At 38.0% G+C, this 20,560-nt stretch overlaps 2 protein-coding genes and 1 non-coding gene across 5 annotated transcripts; 2 read left to right on the top strand and 1 right to left on the bottom strand.

Moving 5' to 3' along the window:
• The first annotated feature begins 156 nt into the window (after positions 1–156).
• Positions 157–6,851, top strand: rpl36a (ribosomal protein L36A). Its single transcript, XM_057851002.1, has 5 exons — positions 157–213; positions 729–834; positions 5,547–5,614; positions 5,685–5,807; positions 6,771–6,851. Exons 1-5 carry the CDS (start codon positions 211–213, stop codon positions 6,789–6,791), a joined length of 321 nt encoding a protein of 106 aa, XP_057706985.1. The 5' UTR covers positions 157–210; the 3' UTR covers positions 6,792–6,851.
• gla (galactosidase, alpha) lies at positions 6,119–13,461 on the bottom strand. Of its 3 annotated transcripts, none has more exons than XM_057851001.1 (7): positions 13,377–13,461; positions 10,878–11,052; positions 9,663–9,837; positions 7,866–7,957; positions 7,625–7,786; positions 7,371–7,568; positions 6,119–7,309 (listed from the first exon to the last, which is right to left on the bottom strand). In XM_057851001.1, exons 2-7 carry the CDS (start codon positions 11,037–11,039, stop codon positions 7,004–7,006), a joined length of 1,095 nt encoding a protein of 364 aa, XP_057706984.1. In that variant the 5' UTR covers positions 11,040–11,052; positions 13,377–13,461; the 3' UTR covers positions 6,119–7,003. The 3 variants fall into 3 exon arrangements, with proteins under 3 accessions (XP_057706984.1, XP_057706983.1, XP_057706982.1); XM_057851000.1 differs by lacking the exon at positions 13,377–13,461 and adding an exon at positions 12,658–12,962; XM_057850999.1 differs by having other exon boundaries at positions 6,282–7,309; positions 13,185–13,440.
• On the top strand, positions 13,006–13,078 carry trnav-cac (transfer RNA valine (anticodon CAC)). Its single transcript has one exon. It is a non-coding gene; the product is annotated as a tRNA-Val (tRNA).
• Positions 13,462–20,560: the final 7,099 nt, after the last annotated feature.

Here is a 20,560-nt window from a genome sequence, read left to right as displayed (position 1 = left end):
TCTTATAATATGATTTTTCTTACGAAAATATATTTAAAACAACGACGACAACAACACATATTTCAGTTCCCTGAAAGGGAAATTTATGTGTAGACCTCCGGGTTTATGTTGGTCGGAAGAGGGCAGTGTTGCTACAGTCGCCACAGTGTTTCCTATAACTAGTGCTTCCGGCTTTACACTTCCTCTTTTGCTCTGCATTGGGACGCAAACATGGTACGAAATGAACACACGGATACACTGGAAAGAATCTACGTTAATCTAGGACTAAACTAAACCATCGATTCAGTGTGGTTAGTCACAAAAGAGTAGAATGTTTCCATAATCGCAGTGATGTCAATTTTGTTGACACTTATGTTGAGATAATTGTCGAGAAACGGTCTTCTTCAGATACTACTATCCTGGCTAGTTGCGTTACCTTTTTCAGGCTGAACTGGCCTTTCGAGTGTAAAATATTCCCAGTTTATGTGATCGTATAACTGAATGAGAAACAATAAATGTATGAATATGCTCTCACGAGAACTGTACTTTGACGGTTTTGTTGGGTTATAGCATGCGCTAATGCAACGAAGCTAATTTTGCAAGCTTGTCCTACTCCCAAATGGTGTTGTTGCCCAGTAGGCCTCTGATATATCACCGATTTAACAATTCATTTTATACACATGTGCATTTATATCTAGTCTTGTTGTTCGTGTCATGTTGTTGACGGCGTGTGGTGCTGATGTCCTCAGGTGAACGTCCCGAAGACCCGCAGGACTTACTGCAAGAAGTGCAAGAAGCACCAACCCCACAAAGTCACCCAGTATAAGAAGGGAAAGGATTCCCTTTATGCTCAGGGTAGGTACCTTAATATTTACCCTGGATTTCCCCGATAGGTGTCAAAGGTTGCATGTTTTTTGTAGCCCCGATCCGATCACGTCATTTTCAAAAGATCCAAATCAGGTTGAACAAAAAGGGTTTTGAAATGTATTTTTTAATTTTATTTTAAATATTAACTTATTGACTGCCATTGATCAAGTGATTAATGTCAGCCCTACCAGTCAAAATGAATTGGAAATCTATTGCCGTCAATGGCAGTGATACATGACCGCTCAAAAACAGCCTTCTCAATTGAAATGCATTTGGTGTCTTTAACTGTTAATGGCAATAAATGAGAAGTTGCAAGCAACAAAATATTCCAGCTGTACAAGGATTAGGGATGTTGTTGTCGCATATTTTTGCACCTGAGTCAGTCACCTGATTTTAAGAATCCGCTGATAGTCCCGATCCAGTACAGGGGTAATTTTATTTTTATTTTTTTAAATTATTTGAACAAAAGTTCCAAAGATGTTTCAATACTATACTTTTTACAGTACTTCCAGTAACACTTCATAATAACTATCAGTTATTATTAGTTAATAGAGCATTAGTAAACTGTTAATAAATTATTTATTGTTGACTTGTGTTTGTTAAATTTGTTTTGTTAACCAAAATGTTCAACATCTTATCTGTGGTGTTTGGTAAAGGACAACACACAGAAAAGCCTATGGGTGGAACAATCTCTTGAGGTACAAAAATTTGCTTCTTTAAATACCTCATCAAGTTTCTGTACCTTGAATCAACCCATTTGCTGTTCTTTAAACTTTGGTAGATGGTTAGCAAACCATTAACAACTGCTCTGTAAAGTGTTAATATATTAAATATTATAAGTTTATGTATGTTATTGGGACGATATTGTAAAGTTTCTCTTATTCCTCATTTACTAACACTTAAGAAATGCGGAGTTGTTGCAAACTTAGAATAATTTCCCAATAACATAAACTATCAACAGATAGTCAACAGGTCATTAGTTAGAGTTCCTCATAGCTTGTTTATGATCTTAGTGTTCCATCCAGGAGAGTTTAAGGAGTGTTGCGGAGAATAAAATGTATCTATTTTAGTATCATTTGGCAATGCCATTTCTGGATTACTTAGTTTTTAGCCCTTAAAAAGTAACAAATATACAAATTAGGCCTGAACGATATTGGGGAAAAAAATTAACATTGCAATACATATTGCAGGCTCCACATTTACATTTTGCATTGGTTGTACTGGTGCACCTAACTTCTTTTCTCAAGGCGCACCAACATTTTTTGTTGCATTACCTTCAGCACCATATTTTAATGACCCTCCATAACATTGCAACATAATATTCTCTCTTGCTCCAATCACTGGCGCACTCGCAGCCTCGCATTACACGCAAACAAGGCCTCAAACGGAGCAAAATTTCTTATCAAATTAATTGGCCTCTAATTTAGTAATCGATTTCACCGATTTAATCGATTAGTTGTTGCAGTCTAATCATAGACTTCATAATGTATAGACGGGACACTGGGCGTAGGGCCGATCAATAGGGGGCCTATCTCCGTCAAAGCTGACTGAGTGGAAACAGCTTTTTCCATTGAAAATTATTGTGAATAAATGCTTAAATCCCTGTATTCTTTGTAGATATGGACGTAACACAGTCTTGATTCTTGGTTAAAAGTAAAAAAAAAAAAAAAGGTACAGTTAGTATTTATTTTACGTGAATATTGTGAACTATGATGCTAGTCAGTAGGCAAATTAGTGGCCGCCATATCACAGACAAAGCTTTTTGCGTTGAAAATTTTTGTGAATAAATGCTTAAATCTCTGAATTCTTTTTGGATATGGATGTAAAACAGTTGATTTTTGGTTAAAAGCAAAAAACGTGAAGTTAGCATTTATTTTACGTTAATATTGCGAACTATGATGCTAGTCAGTAAGCAAATTGGCAGCCTCCATATGTAAACAGCTTTTTGCGTTGAAAATTGTTTTGAATGAATGCTTAAATCCCTGAATTCTTAATAGATATGGACGTAAAACGGTCTCGATTTTTGATTAAAAGCAAAAAAAAAAAAAAACCTGGCAATTAGCATTTATTTTATGTAAATATGTATGTAAGTATGTTCTTTAAGTCACCGTGGTGGCCCCCTTAGTCCAACAAAGAGCTTTTTGCGTTGAAAATTCTTTTGAATAAATGCTTACATCTCTGAATTCTTTATAGATATGGATGTAAAACTGTCTCAATTCTTGTTCAAAAGCAAAAAAACGGGCAGTTAGCAGTTATTTTACGTAAATATTGCGAAGTATAATGCCAATGCTGTAGCGGCTAATTTCTCCCATTGATTTTTTTCTCAAGGTTTCAAAATACATGCATGGTACGATAAATATAATACCCTTGAATCCTCGAACAAATCACTCCTGAGACGATCCTTCCTGTAAAAAGTACAGTTTTCGTACTTTTCAACCTAAATCAGCGTTCGATCACTGCATGTGACTGACTGCTAATAAATGAAGCAGTTCATTGCGACGCCTTCCTCTTCGGGAAGGCGTCGCAATGAACTGGGAAAGTGTCACGTCAATACATTATGAAGTCTATGGCCTAATATATGCACACAGTATGTTTTATATTATATACTCATATTTACACTACTGAAACACAAAAAGTCCAGTGACAGTAAAAAAAAAAATCATCCAAGATAGCTCAGTTTATCACTTTGGATGACCAACTTTATGGATGTAATACAAAATATTTAAACATATGTTTGCACAACTTTTTGTGCTGCACAATTGATTTGGGAAAAATATTTTTGATTTTCTTTTCAGTTCATGGAAACTATTGCTGTTCTAATAACCAATTTATATTGGTATCCTGTTTATACTGCAATCATGTTTGGTAGCTTTGTTCAAAAAATTGGGCTCAATACATGTGCACTGCTGAATACAAATCCGAAGTATTGGCAGATCCTAAAAATCAGGTGACTCGGACTCGCATGCAAAAAAATAACTTGATTGGAACAGCTCTTAATTTGTTTTCCTTGACTAAGTCTTACCTTCCACCTGTTTTTTTTTTTTTTTTTTTTGGTAACACCACAAAGAGTCATTTTGTAACACCACAAAGAGTCATTTTGTAAGACAGAGTGCAAAACATAGTCTCATTATTTCCTGTAGAGGGACAGGGGTGTTTTATGACGTACTTCGCAGGTTTGAAAGGGTGTTAGAAAAATCAGAGAATTTTTGCATGACCACAGGTGTGAATAAATGAAACTAACTCTAAGCATTGAGTCTTCAATTCGAAATACGTGCAGTCTGTTTGAACGGGAGTTCTGATACCCAGTGGAATTGGGTCATAATAGTATAGTAACAATCATTAGTTAGTCATACAGGGCTGTTATTGGGCAGATATACATTCACCGGGTACTTTATTAGGTACACCATGCTAGTTACGGGTTGGACCCCCTTTTGCCTTCAGAACTGCCTCAATTCTTCGTAGCATAGATTCAACAAGGTGCTGGAAGCATTCCTCAGAGAGTTTGGTCCATATTGACATGATGGCATCACACAGTTGGTGCAGATTTGTCGGCTGCACATCCATGATGCGAATCTCCCGTTCCACCACATTCCAAAGATGCTCTATTGGATTGAGATCTCGTGACTGTGGAGGCCATTTGAGTACAGTGAACTCATTGTCATGTTCAAGAAACCAGTCTGAGATGATTCCAGCTTTATGACATGGCGCATTATCCTGCTGAAAGTAGCCATCAGAAGTTGGGTACATTGTGGTCATAAAGGGATGGACATGGTCAGCAACAATACTCAGGTAGGCTGTGGCGTTCCAAAGATGCTCAATTGGGGCCCAAAGAGTGCCAAGAAAGTATTCGCAACACCATTACACCACCACCACCAGCCTGAACCGTTGTTACAAGGCAGGATGGATCCATGCTTTCATGTTGTTGACACCAAATTCTGACCCTTCCATCCGAATGTCGCAGCAGAAATCGAGACTCATCAGACCAGGCAACGTTTTTCCAATCTTCTATTGTCCAATTTCGATGAGCTTGTGCAAATTGTAGCCTCAGTTTCCTGTTCTTAGCTGAAAGGAGTGGCACCCGGCGTGGTCTTCTGCCGCTGTAGCCGATCTGTCTCAAAGTTCGACGTACTGTGCGTTCAGAGATGCTCTTCTGTCTACCTTGGTTGTAACGGGTGGTTATTGAGTCACTGTTGCCTTTCTATCAGCTCGAACAAGTCTGGCCATTCTCCTCTGGCCTCTGGCATCAACAAGGCATTTCCGCCCACAGAACTGCCGCTCACTGGATATTTTTTCTTTTTCGGACCATTCTCTGTAAACCCTAGAGATGGTTGTGCGTGAAAATCCCAGTAGATCAGCAGTTTCTGAAATACTCAACCAGCCCTTCTGGCACCAACAACCATGCTACGTTCAATTTCACTCAAATCACCTTTCTTCCCCATACTGATGCTCGGTTTGAACTGCAGGAGATTGTCTTAAACCATGTCTACATGCCTAAATGCACTGAGTTGCCGCCATGTGATTGGCTGATTAGAAATTAAGTGTTAACGAGCAGTTGGACAGGTGTACCTAATAAAGTGGCCGGTGAGTGTGCAGTACATTTTTGTTGGTGCTTTTATTTTTAAGTCGAATGAACAGTGTTGGGTGGTTCAATATTTTGAAACGGGAATTAATCATTACCCTGATGCATGAATGTCATGTAGGTAAGAGGAGATACGACAGGAAGCAGAGCGGCTACGGTGGTCAGACCAAGCCCATCTTCCGTAAAAAGGTGAGTTCAACCTCTTGGAGTTCCACTGTGCATATGTAGAACCCACACACCAGAATTGCCTCGTTTCCAGGCTAAGACAACAAAGAAGATTGTGCTGAGGCTCGAGTGCATGGAGGCCAACTGCAGATCCAAGAGAATGCTGGCCATCAAGCGATGCAAGCACTTTGAGTTGGGCGGAGACAAGAAGAGAAAGGTAAGATGGGAGCCACATACTTTGCTTTTTCTTTGCTGCTGGGGTGTCATTTTGATTAAGATTGCATAGGAGCATGTATGTGGAAGGCACAACGATGTCATACTTGTAATGCGAAGCTGTCAAACTCCAGGCCTGGGATCCAGATCACTTTTTTATTGTAACCTGTTAAAATTTAAATTTGCATACTTTTTTCATGCTGAAATACAATTGGGAAATATGTATCGTTTTCACTTTAAAAAAAAAAAAAAAATTATAATTTCTTTTTGATTAAAAAAATATTGATTTACTGGTTTTGTTCTGTATTGAAAGCAAAAAAAAAATAGATTTTAGTTTTAATTTGTAAAAACAAGGGATGAATAAAAAAAAAATTGAATACTGCTTTTCCTTTTTTAATTAGTGATTGATCTGATTAGTAAAATATCAAAATAGTTGCTGATCCATTTCATAATCAGTCAGTTGTCAGCCCTAGTTTTCCGAAGACATTCCCCTCCAAAGGAAACATGGCTGTAATGAAACCCGCCTTAAAGATAAGTGTAACACCTTCGTGTGCACATTTGTGTTCCACGTACACACAACGCTCAAAAAATGAATTGACTATCAATACCTAATTAGCACTACTGTTTGTCCTACAACTTTTAAGGCATTTTACAATGACAGCACAATGTTATTCAGTGCCTTTTATTGACATAGTTGTAAAGTAGGTGTAGTTCGAGCAAGCTTTCGTTTTTTCAAGTTCGTCTTTCTAAAAATTATGCAGCTCTTTGCACAATGACAAAAAAAAAAAAAAAAAAAAATCAGAGGTAACAGAAAAAAAGTGGAATTGAAAGCTCAGTTACTCAGGTTTTAAAAATAGGAGGGTAAATAAAGCATTTTTGTCATGCTTCATAGACCAAATGTCAAACAAGAAGACATTCCTACATCTTAAAACCACATTTCTGACATGTCTTTTTGTTCTCTCAACAGGGCCAGGTCATCCAGTTCTAAGATGTGGTTCACTTTTCTGGATGACATTGTCACAATTTTCAATAAATGTGTTCAAATTTACCACACCTCTTCTCCACCATTCATGTGCTTTGTCATGTGTTGATGCTGAGTATTGAAACCAGTGCTTGATTTGAATCAAAGTTGTCGCTGAATGACACACCAAACTATTTGAATGGATTTTAATTAAAAAAAAAAAAAAAAGGTTCTATTGCCTATAAATATGTCCGTTTCTCTGACTGTAGAATTGTAAGGTATCTTTTTCCATGGCTGCTGATGGGCTTGATGACAAGCAGGGCGGTGCCTGAGGGGTTAACTGAGACCCAGTGTCCGATCTGAATGCCCACTTCTTCATATTGGGGCAGAATCTGGGTAATGTTGCAAAGCGGGCCGCACATCTTCCAGCCAGGAGCTTTTTCTAACGAGAACTTGCGTGGGCCTCCAATCTCCAGTGTGTTGAGTATGGCTATTGCAAGCCTGCCATTGGACAAAGGTCTCTCCCACACCTCAAAATGCTCCACCTATGGAACAAATGACTTGGTGGAAATCTAGATCATTTCAGTGTGGTGCTTATGAACCCACCTTGGCCGTGCGGTAGCCTTGCTTGCCCAGCTCATCCTGGTTAATGGCAATGATGTGGCGGTTCTGAAGCAGCTCCTTGGAGCGCCTACAGATGGATCTCAGGTCGTTAGACATGAGCAGCGGGGCAGCCATAATGGCCCACAGTGCCATCTGGGATTCCTGCTGATCCGGACTGAGTCCAAAGTTCCCTATCACTAACTAAAGATATGGAGTGTAAGTCTAAGGAGATTGCCAGCTTAACCAAAGACTCATACCATATCTGGGTCATTCCAACCCCCGGGACCGGCGTAGGGGACAATGATGTCCTGGTGAGACGCAGTCCAGTCCAAGATGGACTTGATGCTGCTCCATGAGTCGTAGATGTCTGCAAAGTTGCGCCAGTGGTTGCACGTTTCTGCAATGGCGTTGTAGTTTGGCTGGGGGCATTCCACAAAGAATAAGGATTTGAACTTTGTTATGGTGGACAAGTATTGATATGTATCATTTAGTAGTTACCTTTTGGGAAGGCCACTCATACCAAGGCCACTCACAGGAATATAGAATAGGCCTTCCGGTTTTGTTCAGGGCTCTAGACATGTTCACATAACCTGAACAAAACATAAGACATTATAGATTTAAGTGGTAATGAAGGAGATCTAATTTTTCAGCTTCTGCTAAGTGTTTGGCAAAAATAGGTATTTCTATGCTTACATTGGTATTAGTTAAGATGACTCGGGAAATTATAATTTGATGGAATTTCAAACGCATTTATTTTTGAGAGATGTCATCTGCCAAGACCAAGACAGATTTGTGACAATTTTTTTCTCACCTTAAAATGGCAAAGAACTGAGGGGGGCAATCTTTTTTTCAGGCTGTCACAATTTTCACAAGGTAGTGAAGCCAATCCTGGGAATTTTATTCCTTAGAGGTACTAATCCATCATGACAACAATAAATAGGTGGGACAAAATTCAATGGAGCAAAGCTGAAAATCACTTTTGCTTCAAAACCCTTGATAGTTTGGCAGAGAAATTCTAGTGAGTGCTGATGTAATTTCCTGATCACGCGTGAAGTGTCACTTAAAGCGCGGACAGTTGCAGCAAAAAACAAAAGTGAATTAGTCAAGGCAGGAATGTCCAAACTTTTGATTTAATGGCCACGTTTTTGAAAACAAAGATTTAAAAAACGTTAGGCTAGGTTGTGAGTCATTTTCAACAACAACAAAAAAGCTTGTTTTTCAATCTTTCAGTGCCATTAATGATGGTAGACGACCAATCGTGGCCCTGAAAATATCAAAACTTTTCAAATGAGTTTTCACTATAAGACGTCCAACCAATTTGAAATGGGAGGGTTGCAGCAAATGAATGGAAGCCGAAAAGTTATAAAAGTTATTAAAAAGTTATACATTTTATTCAGTTCTGGAGATTATTTCAGGAAAATGACAAGATTATTCTGATGCCACTGGTCTGATTCTTTAACTAAAATTCTACAAAATTCCCAACCTTGATTTAAAAAAGCTATGGGCTTGCCATTTGTTTTGATTACAGCTGTTTGTCAAGTGTTTGCTTTCTATTTCTACACAACGAGAAGAGACTAGAGGGCTCATCTTTGCAGCTAAATGCAGAGGCACTGTTTAAGGCCATGTCTGTACCTAGCAGTTTGTTTTTTTTTTTAAAACCGAAGATCCTGCCCTAATACGTCCGGTGAAATAATGTCTACACCAGCACGTTTGTAGGGAAAAAAAACAAAAAACTGTCCGCAGCCAACCGCATTAATTCTTTTTTAAGTACATTCATAGCAATACGTGACGAATAATTGTCCCATTATACCCCCATCCTTCATGTGTGTTCTTCAATATGAAGCGCTACAAGAGGTTGTAAATAAATGGAAGCCAAAAGCACCCGTCTAATAATTCGATCTAAACCCGCTGCGAAGGTATTCACGTTTTCTCCGAAAACAGTTTGGACATCACTGAGTTAAATTGTCCGTTGTGCAGTATCTTTGCGCAGGAATTTAAGGCAAAAAAAAAAACCTGACCAAAAGCTATTAAATAAGTGGAATTGTTAAATATATTTTCTATTGTTCTTGATTTAACAAGATAACCAAACTATGAAGAACAACTTCAGGTAGTTGGAATGCAATGCAGAAAATACCTCCATAAAGTTGAGTCAAAGTGCAATTTGTCTCCGACTCATGAAAAAGAACAAATTGGCTTCTGTAATGAAAATGTTTCCAACACTCTCGAAAAATTAGAAAAATATAGTGATGGAAATCACAGAATGGACACTTATTAAAATATCGAGGACACGCTTGCCTTGCTCAAGTAAAGAAACATCCATGTAGCAGCCATCAAACTTGAGCAGATCCACTTCCCACTCAGCAAACGTTTGGGCATCTGTGTCGTAGTGACCCAGACTACCAGGGTATCCAGCACAAGTGCTTCGGCCAACATCTGCATAAATGCCCAACTTCAGCCCCTTGGAATGCACCTGCAAAAGAAGCTTTGAATTTTGCACCCACATTTTTCATGAGAAAGCAGTGTTGCAGTGGCAAATTCACGATTTTCAAATGCAAGTTAGACCAGATTAAATGTAGACATATTGTGCTTAACACAAGATAGAAGAGGAATAACCCCGTCCTCAGCAGTCCTGGAGCCTGATAACATTTGAAGATGACGTCACATTCCTTGCTGGCACACCCCTGGGAACCGCCCCGACATCCCCTCCCAATCTGCCTCCCGGCACCTCCAAAAAGACAATATTTAATCGTCACTTCTCAGGATGCCGAGTGGCGTACTGCTTGAATAGGACCCTGGGCCCAATTTTCTCCCACTGTTTGCCTGACAGTTTTCATTGTTGTTCTAGTTATTTTCGACTGTTCTTGACTTAGATTAAAATGGTGTACTTTTTGGAAAGTCGTTCAAGCTTTGCTTCATATTATCAAGGTTAGTGTTCTTGCAGTCAGATAGTGATTACAACACGATGGACGCGCACCACCTTTAATACATATTCATGAATTGATTTTTTTTTCTTAAATATTATTACATTCATATACGTCTCAAACTTGCAGCCCAGTATTTTTACAATATTTTGCAACCCTCATTTCAAATCTAATTGTAGTTTTATTGTTGCTTGCACTTATTTTGCAATTGGAAATTAGAAATATATGAAAATAATTTTGGATAAAATGAATTGAAGGATCGATTTTAGGGAAAATAAATAGTAATAAATACATTTTAAAAAGCCACGAGTGATAAAACTAAATGATTGCAAATAAAATGATTTAAAAAAACATTGTCATCAATTGACAAAAATGTGGCCCGTATTCATTTTGCTATAGGAATTTATTTACGTTTTTTTTTGGTTTGTTTTATAACATTCCTGAGACCTCACATAACTTAACTCTGGCTACTCTTGACAGCAACAGACGTCCAATCAATTTCAACTGGGAGTGGCTGGAAGTGATCATTCGATTGATTGTTTGCTTGCTTACAGCCCCTCAACTGCTCTTTTGTTTACAAATCGCTCACATAGTCAGCCAGTTTCTTGATGCCGCTTGGAAACCTGTCAGGGTCGGCTTGCAGGCGTTGCTTGGCATCCCGTTTCGGACCCATCCAGCAGTCGTCAATGCAGACATACTGGTAGCCCGCCTCTTTCCAGCCCTCTGCTGCCATTATATCTGCCATTTGCATGTAAAGATGTTCACTATAGGACAACACAACAGATGTTAGATGATTAGTAATGAATGCTTCATGTCAGAAATATCCTTATGCTAGTTTTTATAAGAAGGCAGGGACATGAGTATCATGGTAGACAAAACACCACAGTTTATGTTGGAAAGAGACACAGAGTTGGATCACACAGCTTTGTATAAATCTATATATATTACAAATTTTTTATTGACTTGTAATCAGAGGTGGGTAGTAACGCATTACATTTACTTGGGTAAGTTTTGAGAAAATTGTACTTCTAAGAGTAGTTTACTAAGCCATACTTTTTACTTGAGTAGATTTAAGAAGAAACGCTACTCTTACTCCGCTACTTTGGGCTACACTAGTCGTTATATTTTCCCTCTTTATTGTACATATTAAATTTTAGTTATTTATTTATGTATTTTGCCAGCGACGCCAAAAGTGGCGCTACCAGTTTCAACAATGAGACGTCACAACAATGATCACATGGCTCCATTATACCAATCTGACTTAAGCGTGCCGTTTTATGATCACGCCAACCTGTTCAATCACGTGGCGTCTTTAAAGCATCGTAAAAATTAAGTATTTGACGTATGACTGGAAAGCCAGGATTATAACTTCTCTTTTATTGACCGACCAAGAAAAACCGGAGATATGATCCTTTTAGTTTCATAATAGGAAATATATTTTCCCGACTAGAGGGCCCTAATGCTCTTTGGACAAATGATGCTTCATTTCTGTATTTGTTTTCTTTCGCGGGAATTCAGTGACACCTAACCCCCCCCACCCCCACCCCCCCACCCGACCCCCTTTGGCTTAATGTGGTTTAAGCAGTTACAATGTTACTCATTACTTGAGTATTCTTTTCACCAAATACTTTTTTTTTTTTTTTTTTAAACATGTATTTTAGTACATTAGTTGGGTGACTACTTTTACCTCTGCTTGTAATTGTAGCAGGGTTACAGTTACTCCCCAGTGCTCTACCAGCCTGGCGGGCCTCGACCAGTCCCCCACCCCACCAAGCTAAAAAGTGCTACAAAAGAAAGTACAGTATAAGATATATACATATTTTGGCCATATTTTAATAGCAACTGCTGATACATTTGAAAGTGCAATAGGGACATCTTAAGGTCGAGATGTGAACAAAGCTGTCCCAGCACTGCCATTGCTCTGAATAGAATTGCATTTTTGTTTATTTCAAAACTGCGGTTTTTTGTCAGACTTTGCGTTTAATAATAAATGGCTTATAATAACACATAAGTCACAATTTCAAAATTCCTATCAACTTAACATTTTTATTTATTAACCCCCCCCCCCCCCCCAAACATGGTGGGCTACTCTAAACACCAAGTTTGCAAGTTTGCGGAAAATACAATAATGATATTTTTTAAATTGAAGGGATAACTAGTTTATTAAACAATTAAAAAAAAAAAAAAAAAAAAAAAAAATCAAATTGGTCTGAAAATGATTTCTTCAAGTAGTGCTGTAGAACTAGTCAATCTGTCCATATATTTGTGCGAGCGAAATATGGTGATAGGCAATACAATTAAGTGGCAACTTCCTGGTGACCACTGTCCCAGAAAAGCCGTTTGAACATTCAGCCAAATCTTTCGCTTACCACTAGAGGGAGTCCGCGTAAAACTGATGGTACCTGACTTTTTTTTTTTTTTTTGGGGTACCTGACTTCTTTCAGTTGACGCTTGTTCCAAACTTTGACAACCACTGCTAATGACAATTTGTGTCACTTCCGTGATTTTTTTTCTGATGCAAAATATGTCGTTAGAATAGAAAAATGACTGAATAGAAGATGAGTGCTTTGATCGAGTCAACCTTTAAAAAAAAATGTTAATGTCCGGTTTCCAACACGTTAGCTTCGACGTACATCCTCCATGTATCAACATCAAAACGGATATCCTCTGACTGATTATGAGCGGTCATAAAAAGGGTAGGTCCCGTTCCATGAACAGTTTCCGTAGTGTAGTGGTTATCACGTTCGCCTCACACGCGAAAGGTCCCCGGTTCGAAACCGGGCGGAAACACTTATTGCTTTTGGGGTTGTGGAGGCAATAATGACTGAGTAGAACATGATTTTTTTTTTTTTCCAAAAAAGCTTAATTGCGTTATCTCAGGCATAAATTGTCATACCTAATGCAGTTTTCTGGGTCCCCATCGCAGTCGGTGTTACACAGAAACCTCTCCCAGTGCAACCAACCCATTGTGGGGGTCCTCGCCAGGCCGTTATCAAGAGCTACGGCGTGGCTGCATAAACCAACGACGACCACCAACAACGCACCAGCTATTAGGGACATCTATCTTTTATTACTACCGCACACTTACTCAGGGGCTGGTTTCCTTTAGTCGACTTCCTGGTTACAGGATTTCCCAGCCTTTCCTTTTTGATTGACGTGAAGTTTACTCAATGATGTAAGAGCGAATCGCGTATCAGCTACTGTTCCAAACAGGAAGCGTGGAGTTCACAGCCAAAACACCCTGAATGGGAGGTTTTGCTTCTCATTCAAATTAATTGAAGTATGTGAGAAACACACTTTTAATCACTTTCACAATGATACTGTTCAGGTTATAAAAATTATAAATTATTCTTGCTGTAAAAAATACAGTGAAAACGATAAGCATTTGTGAATCTTTTCACAATATTTTGAGTTTAAACCCCCTGCACCCCAATTTTTGAATACCGGTAATAGTTTGTTGAATTTTTTCCTGGGTAATTTTAGTTTATGTATGAGGTATACCATACTTGATTTAATAACGAAGTAAATGGTAGCCTACATATCCAGGGGTTCTCAACTTATTACAATTGTTTATATTAATAATAATAATAATAATACGTTTTATTTGAAGGCGCCTTTCTGGAACCCAAGGTCGCCATACAATCATTTAAAACATTTAAACATATTAAAAGTGAGAAAATTAAAGTATTTATTAAGTAATTTAGCGTAAGACTGTAATTAAAAAAAAAAAGAAGTATTTATTTCATACTGTAAATATATAAATACATTCAATATAAAGTTAAAAATATATATATACATAAATATATAAATATATATTTATATATTATTGTATTATTTATATGTTTGTATTATATAAAGATTTGAACTCCCTTATTGAAGAAAGCACCCCACTGTCGGCAGCAGCGTAATTCGAGTGCAGCCATTATCTCACAATATCATCAATATTCTATTTCGATGTTTTTGATATGGTAGCTCATATCAATGGACATTTGACCTGTGATAACCCTTGTTGGGGGAGGCATACACATGCTCATTGGCATACCGCACGTTACATGTCACTTTCGCTCATTAATATTCATGACGTTAGCAACTGTTGCTAAGGGGGTACACACTCCCGTTTGTCCCCAATAGTAAATGAATGGAAATAGTGCACAAAGGAGATGTTTACAGAGCTAAACCTACCAATTCTGTCCGAAAATGATGTCCCTGGTGCCAAATCAACTTATAAAGATGTGGAAGAAAATACAAATGTTCAGTTAAAGAGAGTGCTTGAGTGTCTAGAGCTGATAAAGAGCCGAGCTGATCCACACCTTTTTCCTTATGCCACTGACAATAAAGTTCTCCTGTTTCAACAAGCTATCCTTTGTCCCCATATGCCCTGTCTTTCTTATATACTATATCCTCTGGTTGTCTTACGTCTCTGACCGTTCTTGAGAGTAATTTATATTGTCAACGCATGACAATTGAGAAACCTGTCCATCTAACTGTCTGTTTGTATATAATGACCTGACTGGCAATGGGCAAATGTGTGACACGTATGTTAATATTGTGTCACACCGTTGCAGGATACACACAATGTTGGATTTTTTTCTTAAACATTGCACAGAATATCCTTTTTCAGACTATTTTAATTGAGCCTTTTTACTTGCCTCTGCAAGCCGCCAGATTCTCCTGATTACATAGCTGACTGGATCCAATTTGAATATTTAATGTTCGCATTAAATGTTTGCGCGTTTTTAGCTCGCAAACATCACGTCATCGTCATGAAAAAATTGTTCATTGACGAAATATTTTCGTTATCATCATTGTTGACAAAAACAACACTGTATTCTACACTTATTGTGCTACTGTAAAGTACTAGAATATCAAGTGAAAGTTGTTTTATTTTGGCAATTTAACAAAATATTAAACACATGTCATTGAGTCAGTACATGCAAATTGACATATCTCAAGAAGTTCTTTGTTATAACTTTGCTGATTAAGATTTTTAGCTTATTAAAACAACGACCATTTCAGGACATGGTAGTACTGTATATTTAAATGAATATCCCACTTAGTGCCATGTTGCATATTGGTTAAATGGAAACAGAATAATTGTGGTGTTACGATTAGCAGCCATCTTTTATTTCTGCTACAACATTAGAGACTACCCACAAACAAAAAGCCCCGTTCATCACAGACGTTAAATGAAATACAGATTGGATTGATAATTTGACACTATACTATCAGATCAAATGAATAGAGGACGCTTTGCCTCGTGAAACTGCCGCCCCCACTCACACACGCAGAGAGATAGATGAGTTTTTCTCGGCACCAAAACTGTTTTCTGTGAATGCAACAAGACAGCTGCTGTTTTGATTATTTGCTAATTGTTGCTGGCGCTCTGGCTTAATTTATTTCAAAACAGCGGTATAATGAAACACTATTTTCAAGTCAACACAAACCCTGAACTCGCACAAAACGGTACTAGTAATGATTGCCTGTTTATAATCAACGAAGGGCTTGGTGAATAATTGATTTGATGTTTTAATTCAAGTCTATTGCTCAGGATAATTAAAAAAGTATGCAAAAAAAAAAACCAAACAAACGTGACATTTCAGCCAAATGTCGCACGATCAAAGGCCTCCGCCTGGGACAGGCTTGATGCAAACAATTTGTCATTTTCTATAGTTCATACGAGATCCAGTGAGTGAAGACATACAGGCTCTAAATGTCAGATTGCAATTTGACATGCTGGCCTCTGCATGATGGATGGCCAAACTTCTCAATGTGTTGTTTTGCGCTTGTAAAACAAACAACCAAACAAACAAAACAGATGTTATTTTTGTTGCTTTTCTTTCAAGAACACGGAACTGTTAATAATGAGCGCCGAAAGATTGATGTGCTTTGTTTGCCTTTAGGACTCCGACAGTCATCCATCGCCTTCCCCGCTCTTGGGTTCCATCCCATAATTGAATAGGACGTCATGGCTGGCTTGTGTCGGCAAATTTGTGATCTATCTCGACAGACAAACCATAGCCACTCTGTAAATACATCACTGAACATTCATCCATCCATTTTCAATACAGTTTATCCTTGTTAGGTTGGCGGATGAGCTGGATCTTATACCAGCTACCTTTTGTTTATGGATGTGTGCGTCAAGGATTGCAGAACGCTTGTCCACGAGCTACTCCATCACGTCATTGCTGTTGTTCCTACACAGTAGATCAGGGGTGTCAAACTCAAATTCATTCTGGGCCAAAATAAAAACCAGGGCAAATTCACAAGCCAAAATCAAGATGTATTTAAAAAATGGCTGCAATTGTGTATGTTTTGCGTTCTCTCTACATCCAGTATGTAAGGTTAAACCTTTTCATGTACAGTGGTATCACAAAAGTGAGTACACCCCTCGCATTTCTGCAGATATTTAAGTATATCTTTTCATGGGACAACAATGACAAAATGACACTTTGACACAATGAAAAGTAGTCTTTGTGCAGATTATATAATAGAGTTAATTTATTTCCCCCTCAAAATAACTCAAAATATAGCCATTAATATCTAAACCCCTGGCAACAAAAGTGAGTACACCCCAATGAAAAAATGCACATCCCTAAATGTCCAAATTGAGTACTGCTTGCCATTTTCCCTCCAAAATGTCATGTGACTTGTTACACGAGTGCTGTCAGCATTGCTGCAGAGATTGAAGAGTTGGGGGGGTCAGCTTGTTAGTGCGCAGACCATATGCCGTACTCTACATCAAATTCGTGTGCATGGCTGTCACCCCAGGAGGAAGCCTCTTCTGAAGATAGTGTTTCTACATCGTTTTATTGCTGTGTTTGGTAATGAAAGTTATAAAAGAGCCAAAAGGAGAGCAGGTTTTCCACTCATGTTTTCTTCAGATGACTCACAATGTGGTCGAAGCAGCGAAAACCTCTCAATTGAGCCCCCTATCCTTTGGGGTTTCATCTCCAAGTACTCTATATTTATTATAATATTTGACCTTAATGGATGGGGAAAAAAATACTTGTGTAAGCAATAAACAGAGCTTTGTGAATTTCAAAAGGCTTACACACATGCCTGAACACTTGCGCTCACACACGCATGCACAGCATTTTATTTAGTTATTTTTTTTCAAATGTTGAATTTTATGACCAGTATCACCATGGTAACAAGGCATCCCAGCTCCCATGATAGCATTTCCATGATGCTCTACACATACGCCCCACTGTTTACAGACCTGAGGGCCCTTGCTCATTACTCCATGTTACACTTGAAGCTAGTGGCAAAGGAATAATTAGGTTGAACCCATGAAAAGAAGCGCATTGAATCAGGAATTTACTGCAGACCTATTTATTTTCCCAGCACCAAATGAAAAATACTGCATGTCAAACCTTTTTTTGTGCATAATTACCACAGAGTTAATTGATTACTTGGTGTCACATGGGAGCCGTGAAGTCAGTTGTAAATCCAAACCTGACACATTAGCAGGGAGTAATTGACAAATGTGTGAGCAAATATTGCCTCTGTTACATCTTAATTGTTGGCAATTTGCATTTTGTTCAATACCATATTTTTCAAACTTTACTCAATATCAGTTTTTAATTAATCAATTGCTATTTAAAGCATGTTACAGCCCCGTACAGTAGTATGAAAAAGTATCTAAACCTTTTGGAATTTCTCACTTTTCTGCATAAAATCACCATCAAATTTGATCATATTTTTGTCAAAATCACACAGATGAAAAAACAGTGTCTGCTTTAACTAAAACTACCCAAACATTTATAGGTTTTCATATTCTAATGAGGATAGTATGCAAGCAATGACGGAAGGGGGAAAAATAAGTAAGTGAACCATCACATTTAATATATTGTGCCTTGTAAACCTTGTAAATAATTACGAACTTCTCCCTTGTCTGCTTTGGGGTCCAATTCCCAGGGCACCCTAACAGAGTCTGGCACATCGATCAGGACTAATCTTGGCCCATTCTTCTCTACAAAACTGCTGCAGTTCAGCCAGATTCCTGGGATGTATTTAGATCATGCCAGAGCATCTCAATGAGATTCAAGTCTGGACTTCTACTTGGCCACTCCAGAACGTGTTTAAAAATATTTTTTTTAAAAACCTTTCTGACTTTTAGAGAGGTTTTTGTATCCGTTCCCAGCTTTATACAAATCAACAATCCTTGATCGCTGGTCTTCAGACAGCTCTTTTGACCGAGCCATGATGCACATCAGACAATGCTTCTTACCAAGACAATTCTTATCAGGTGTGTATTTTATAGTTGGCAGGGCAGCGTTAAACCACTCGTCGGTGATTGGGCACACACCTGACTTAAATTGTTTTTAAAAAAAAATTGGTTTCAATTGCTCTTTCTTTCATTCTTTCTTTCTTCACTTTTCCATAACACTGTATGCACATGAAGTCCAATTAACAGGAAAAATGTCTAATTCATCAGAGGAAAAACTGCAAGATTGGGAGGGAAACAAATCAGTTTTATGGCCCGTAAACATTAGCACAAAATCCTGTTCACATGGTCACGCAGACCTTTCTTTCAGGTGCAACCCAACAATTATATGTTCAAACCATCTACTTTGGAGCACTTTAAAAATAAAGCCAAAAGTGGCTTTGTATTAAAAAAATAATTTTAAAAAATGCAAAAAACAACAATCAAAATAATGCATTAATAAAAAAAAATGGATTCATTTGACTGTCTGCTGTTCCAATAATGAACTGCAGGTGGCCTCAAGGTCTGTGATGTTCAGTGGTCAGATTTCCCAGAGGACGAAGACTAGAAGTTGTCCAGTTACATTGTGCAACAAGAAGGGATAAAACTGTGGAATGTCCAATCTAGAAGTTATGAATGTGACTGAATATTCCACTGATCTGTATGAAATTGCAATTGAAAATTATTATCACTGCACGTATGACGTCATCTGCGTTGGTGTGAATTAGTGGTCACATTTTACACACTTTCATTTACAGAACACTCTCGGAGGACATGAATTCAGCAACTATGTAAAGTCACTGTCGACACTCGGAAGGCGTACCAACAAGTCTTTTTGCCTTTGAATGGCATGACCTGTGTGAGCTTTCTGTTAACAAATACACAAAACAATGAGCCTGACTTGATCAACCAACTAAAGGGAAGATAATAATACAAAATATCCATTTATTTGATATAAAACAGCTATATCAGAAGGTTCAAAGAGCTACATGAGGCTCTGGAGCCGCAGGTTGCTGACCCCTGCCCATGATGATGAAATGGTAGGTTCAAATCATCCGGCCCCACTCTATCATTTTATTTCATTTGAACGCGAGCTTTCATCAATCTCTGTTATCCCCTCCAGGATTTTTTTTCCCACCAAGGGTTTGTCGGTAAGGCATTGTAAACAAGAGGTAAAACAATCCCATTCTTCAATGATACAGCTTAGACTAAAAGTACTAATAAATTCAGCACCCATTAGTGCAGTCCTATTGAATGTAGGCCCAAGTATTCTTGCAGACCTCATGACTGTTGTCCAATACCAATAAGCGCTTTGTGATTGAATCCAAATTTGGATAGGCTTTTAGATGTACTTTAAGATTGCTATTTTAATTCTTGTCATCCCAATAATTACAGTCAATTAATTTCATTCCAAGTTCATAGTAGTCCCGAGTTTTGTAGCATCCTTGACTCTAGTCCCATTAATTGTATAGTCCTATATCGTGCATTTGACCTAGGGATTAAAAACCGTAGCTTTAATTTATACCCTGATCTGAGAATTACTTTGTGGTTAAAGACCATGAGAAAAAGATTTTTCTACTGGTTTCTCATTTAAAAAAGATATTTATTTATTTATTTTAAATCGGATAACTAATCAAATTAAGAGAGTAAATACATGCAACAAGGTTTTAGATTCAGCTTTAAGTCAAATTTCTTTTGCCACCGCACTCTCTACTGCAAAAGTCATCGAGACATTGTTATCATTTCAAAGCAAAACTGTGCTAATGCTATGCAAAGGCTGGACGTTATGGTCTTACGCAAGCACTATTGCAGTGAGCTTGAATTTGCTTTGTTCTCAACATCATTGCACAGAACAAAATGCCCACCATCAAAGAAGTTCTCGACATAAAAGAAAAATTTATTCTCTTCGCCTTGCCTCTGGCAGCATTTCACACATCCCCCGATGAGGTCAACAGAAAAATGGTGGTTTGTAGTTAAGGAAATCAACTAACTACCATCCACATATTGTTTATGTGTCCGCTCTAGTAGCCATATTGTTGTGTTAGGATCGAAAGAAAATAAATGTG

This window comes from Corythoichthys intestinalis, chromosome 11, assembly GCF_030265065.1.
Source record: "Corythoichthys intestinalis isolate RoL2023-P3 chromosome 11, ASM3026506v1, whole genome shotgun sequence".
Taxonomy (NCBI): Eukaryota; Metazoa; Chordata; class Actinopteri; order Syngnathiformes; family Syngnathidae; genus Corythoichthys; species Corythoichthys intestinalis.
Note: the sequence above shows the minus strand (reverse complement) of the source record. Positions and strands in the feature narration are given on the sequence as shown.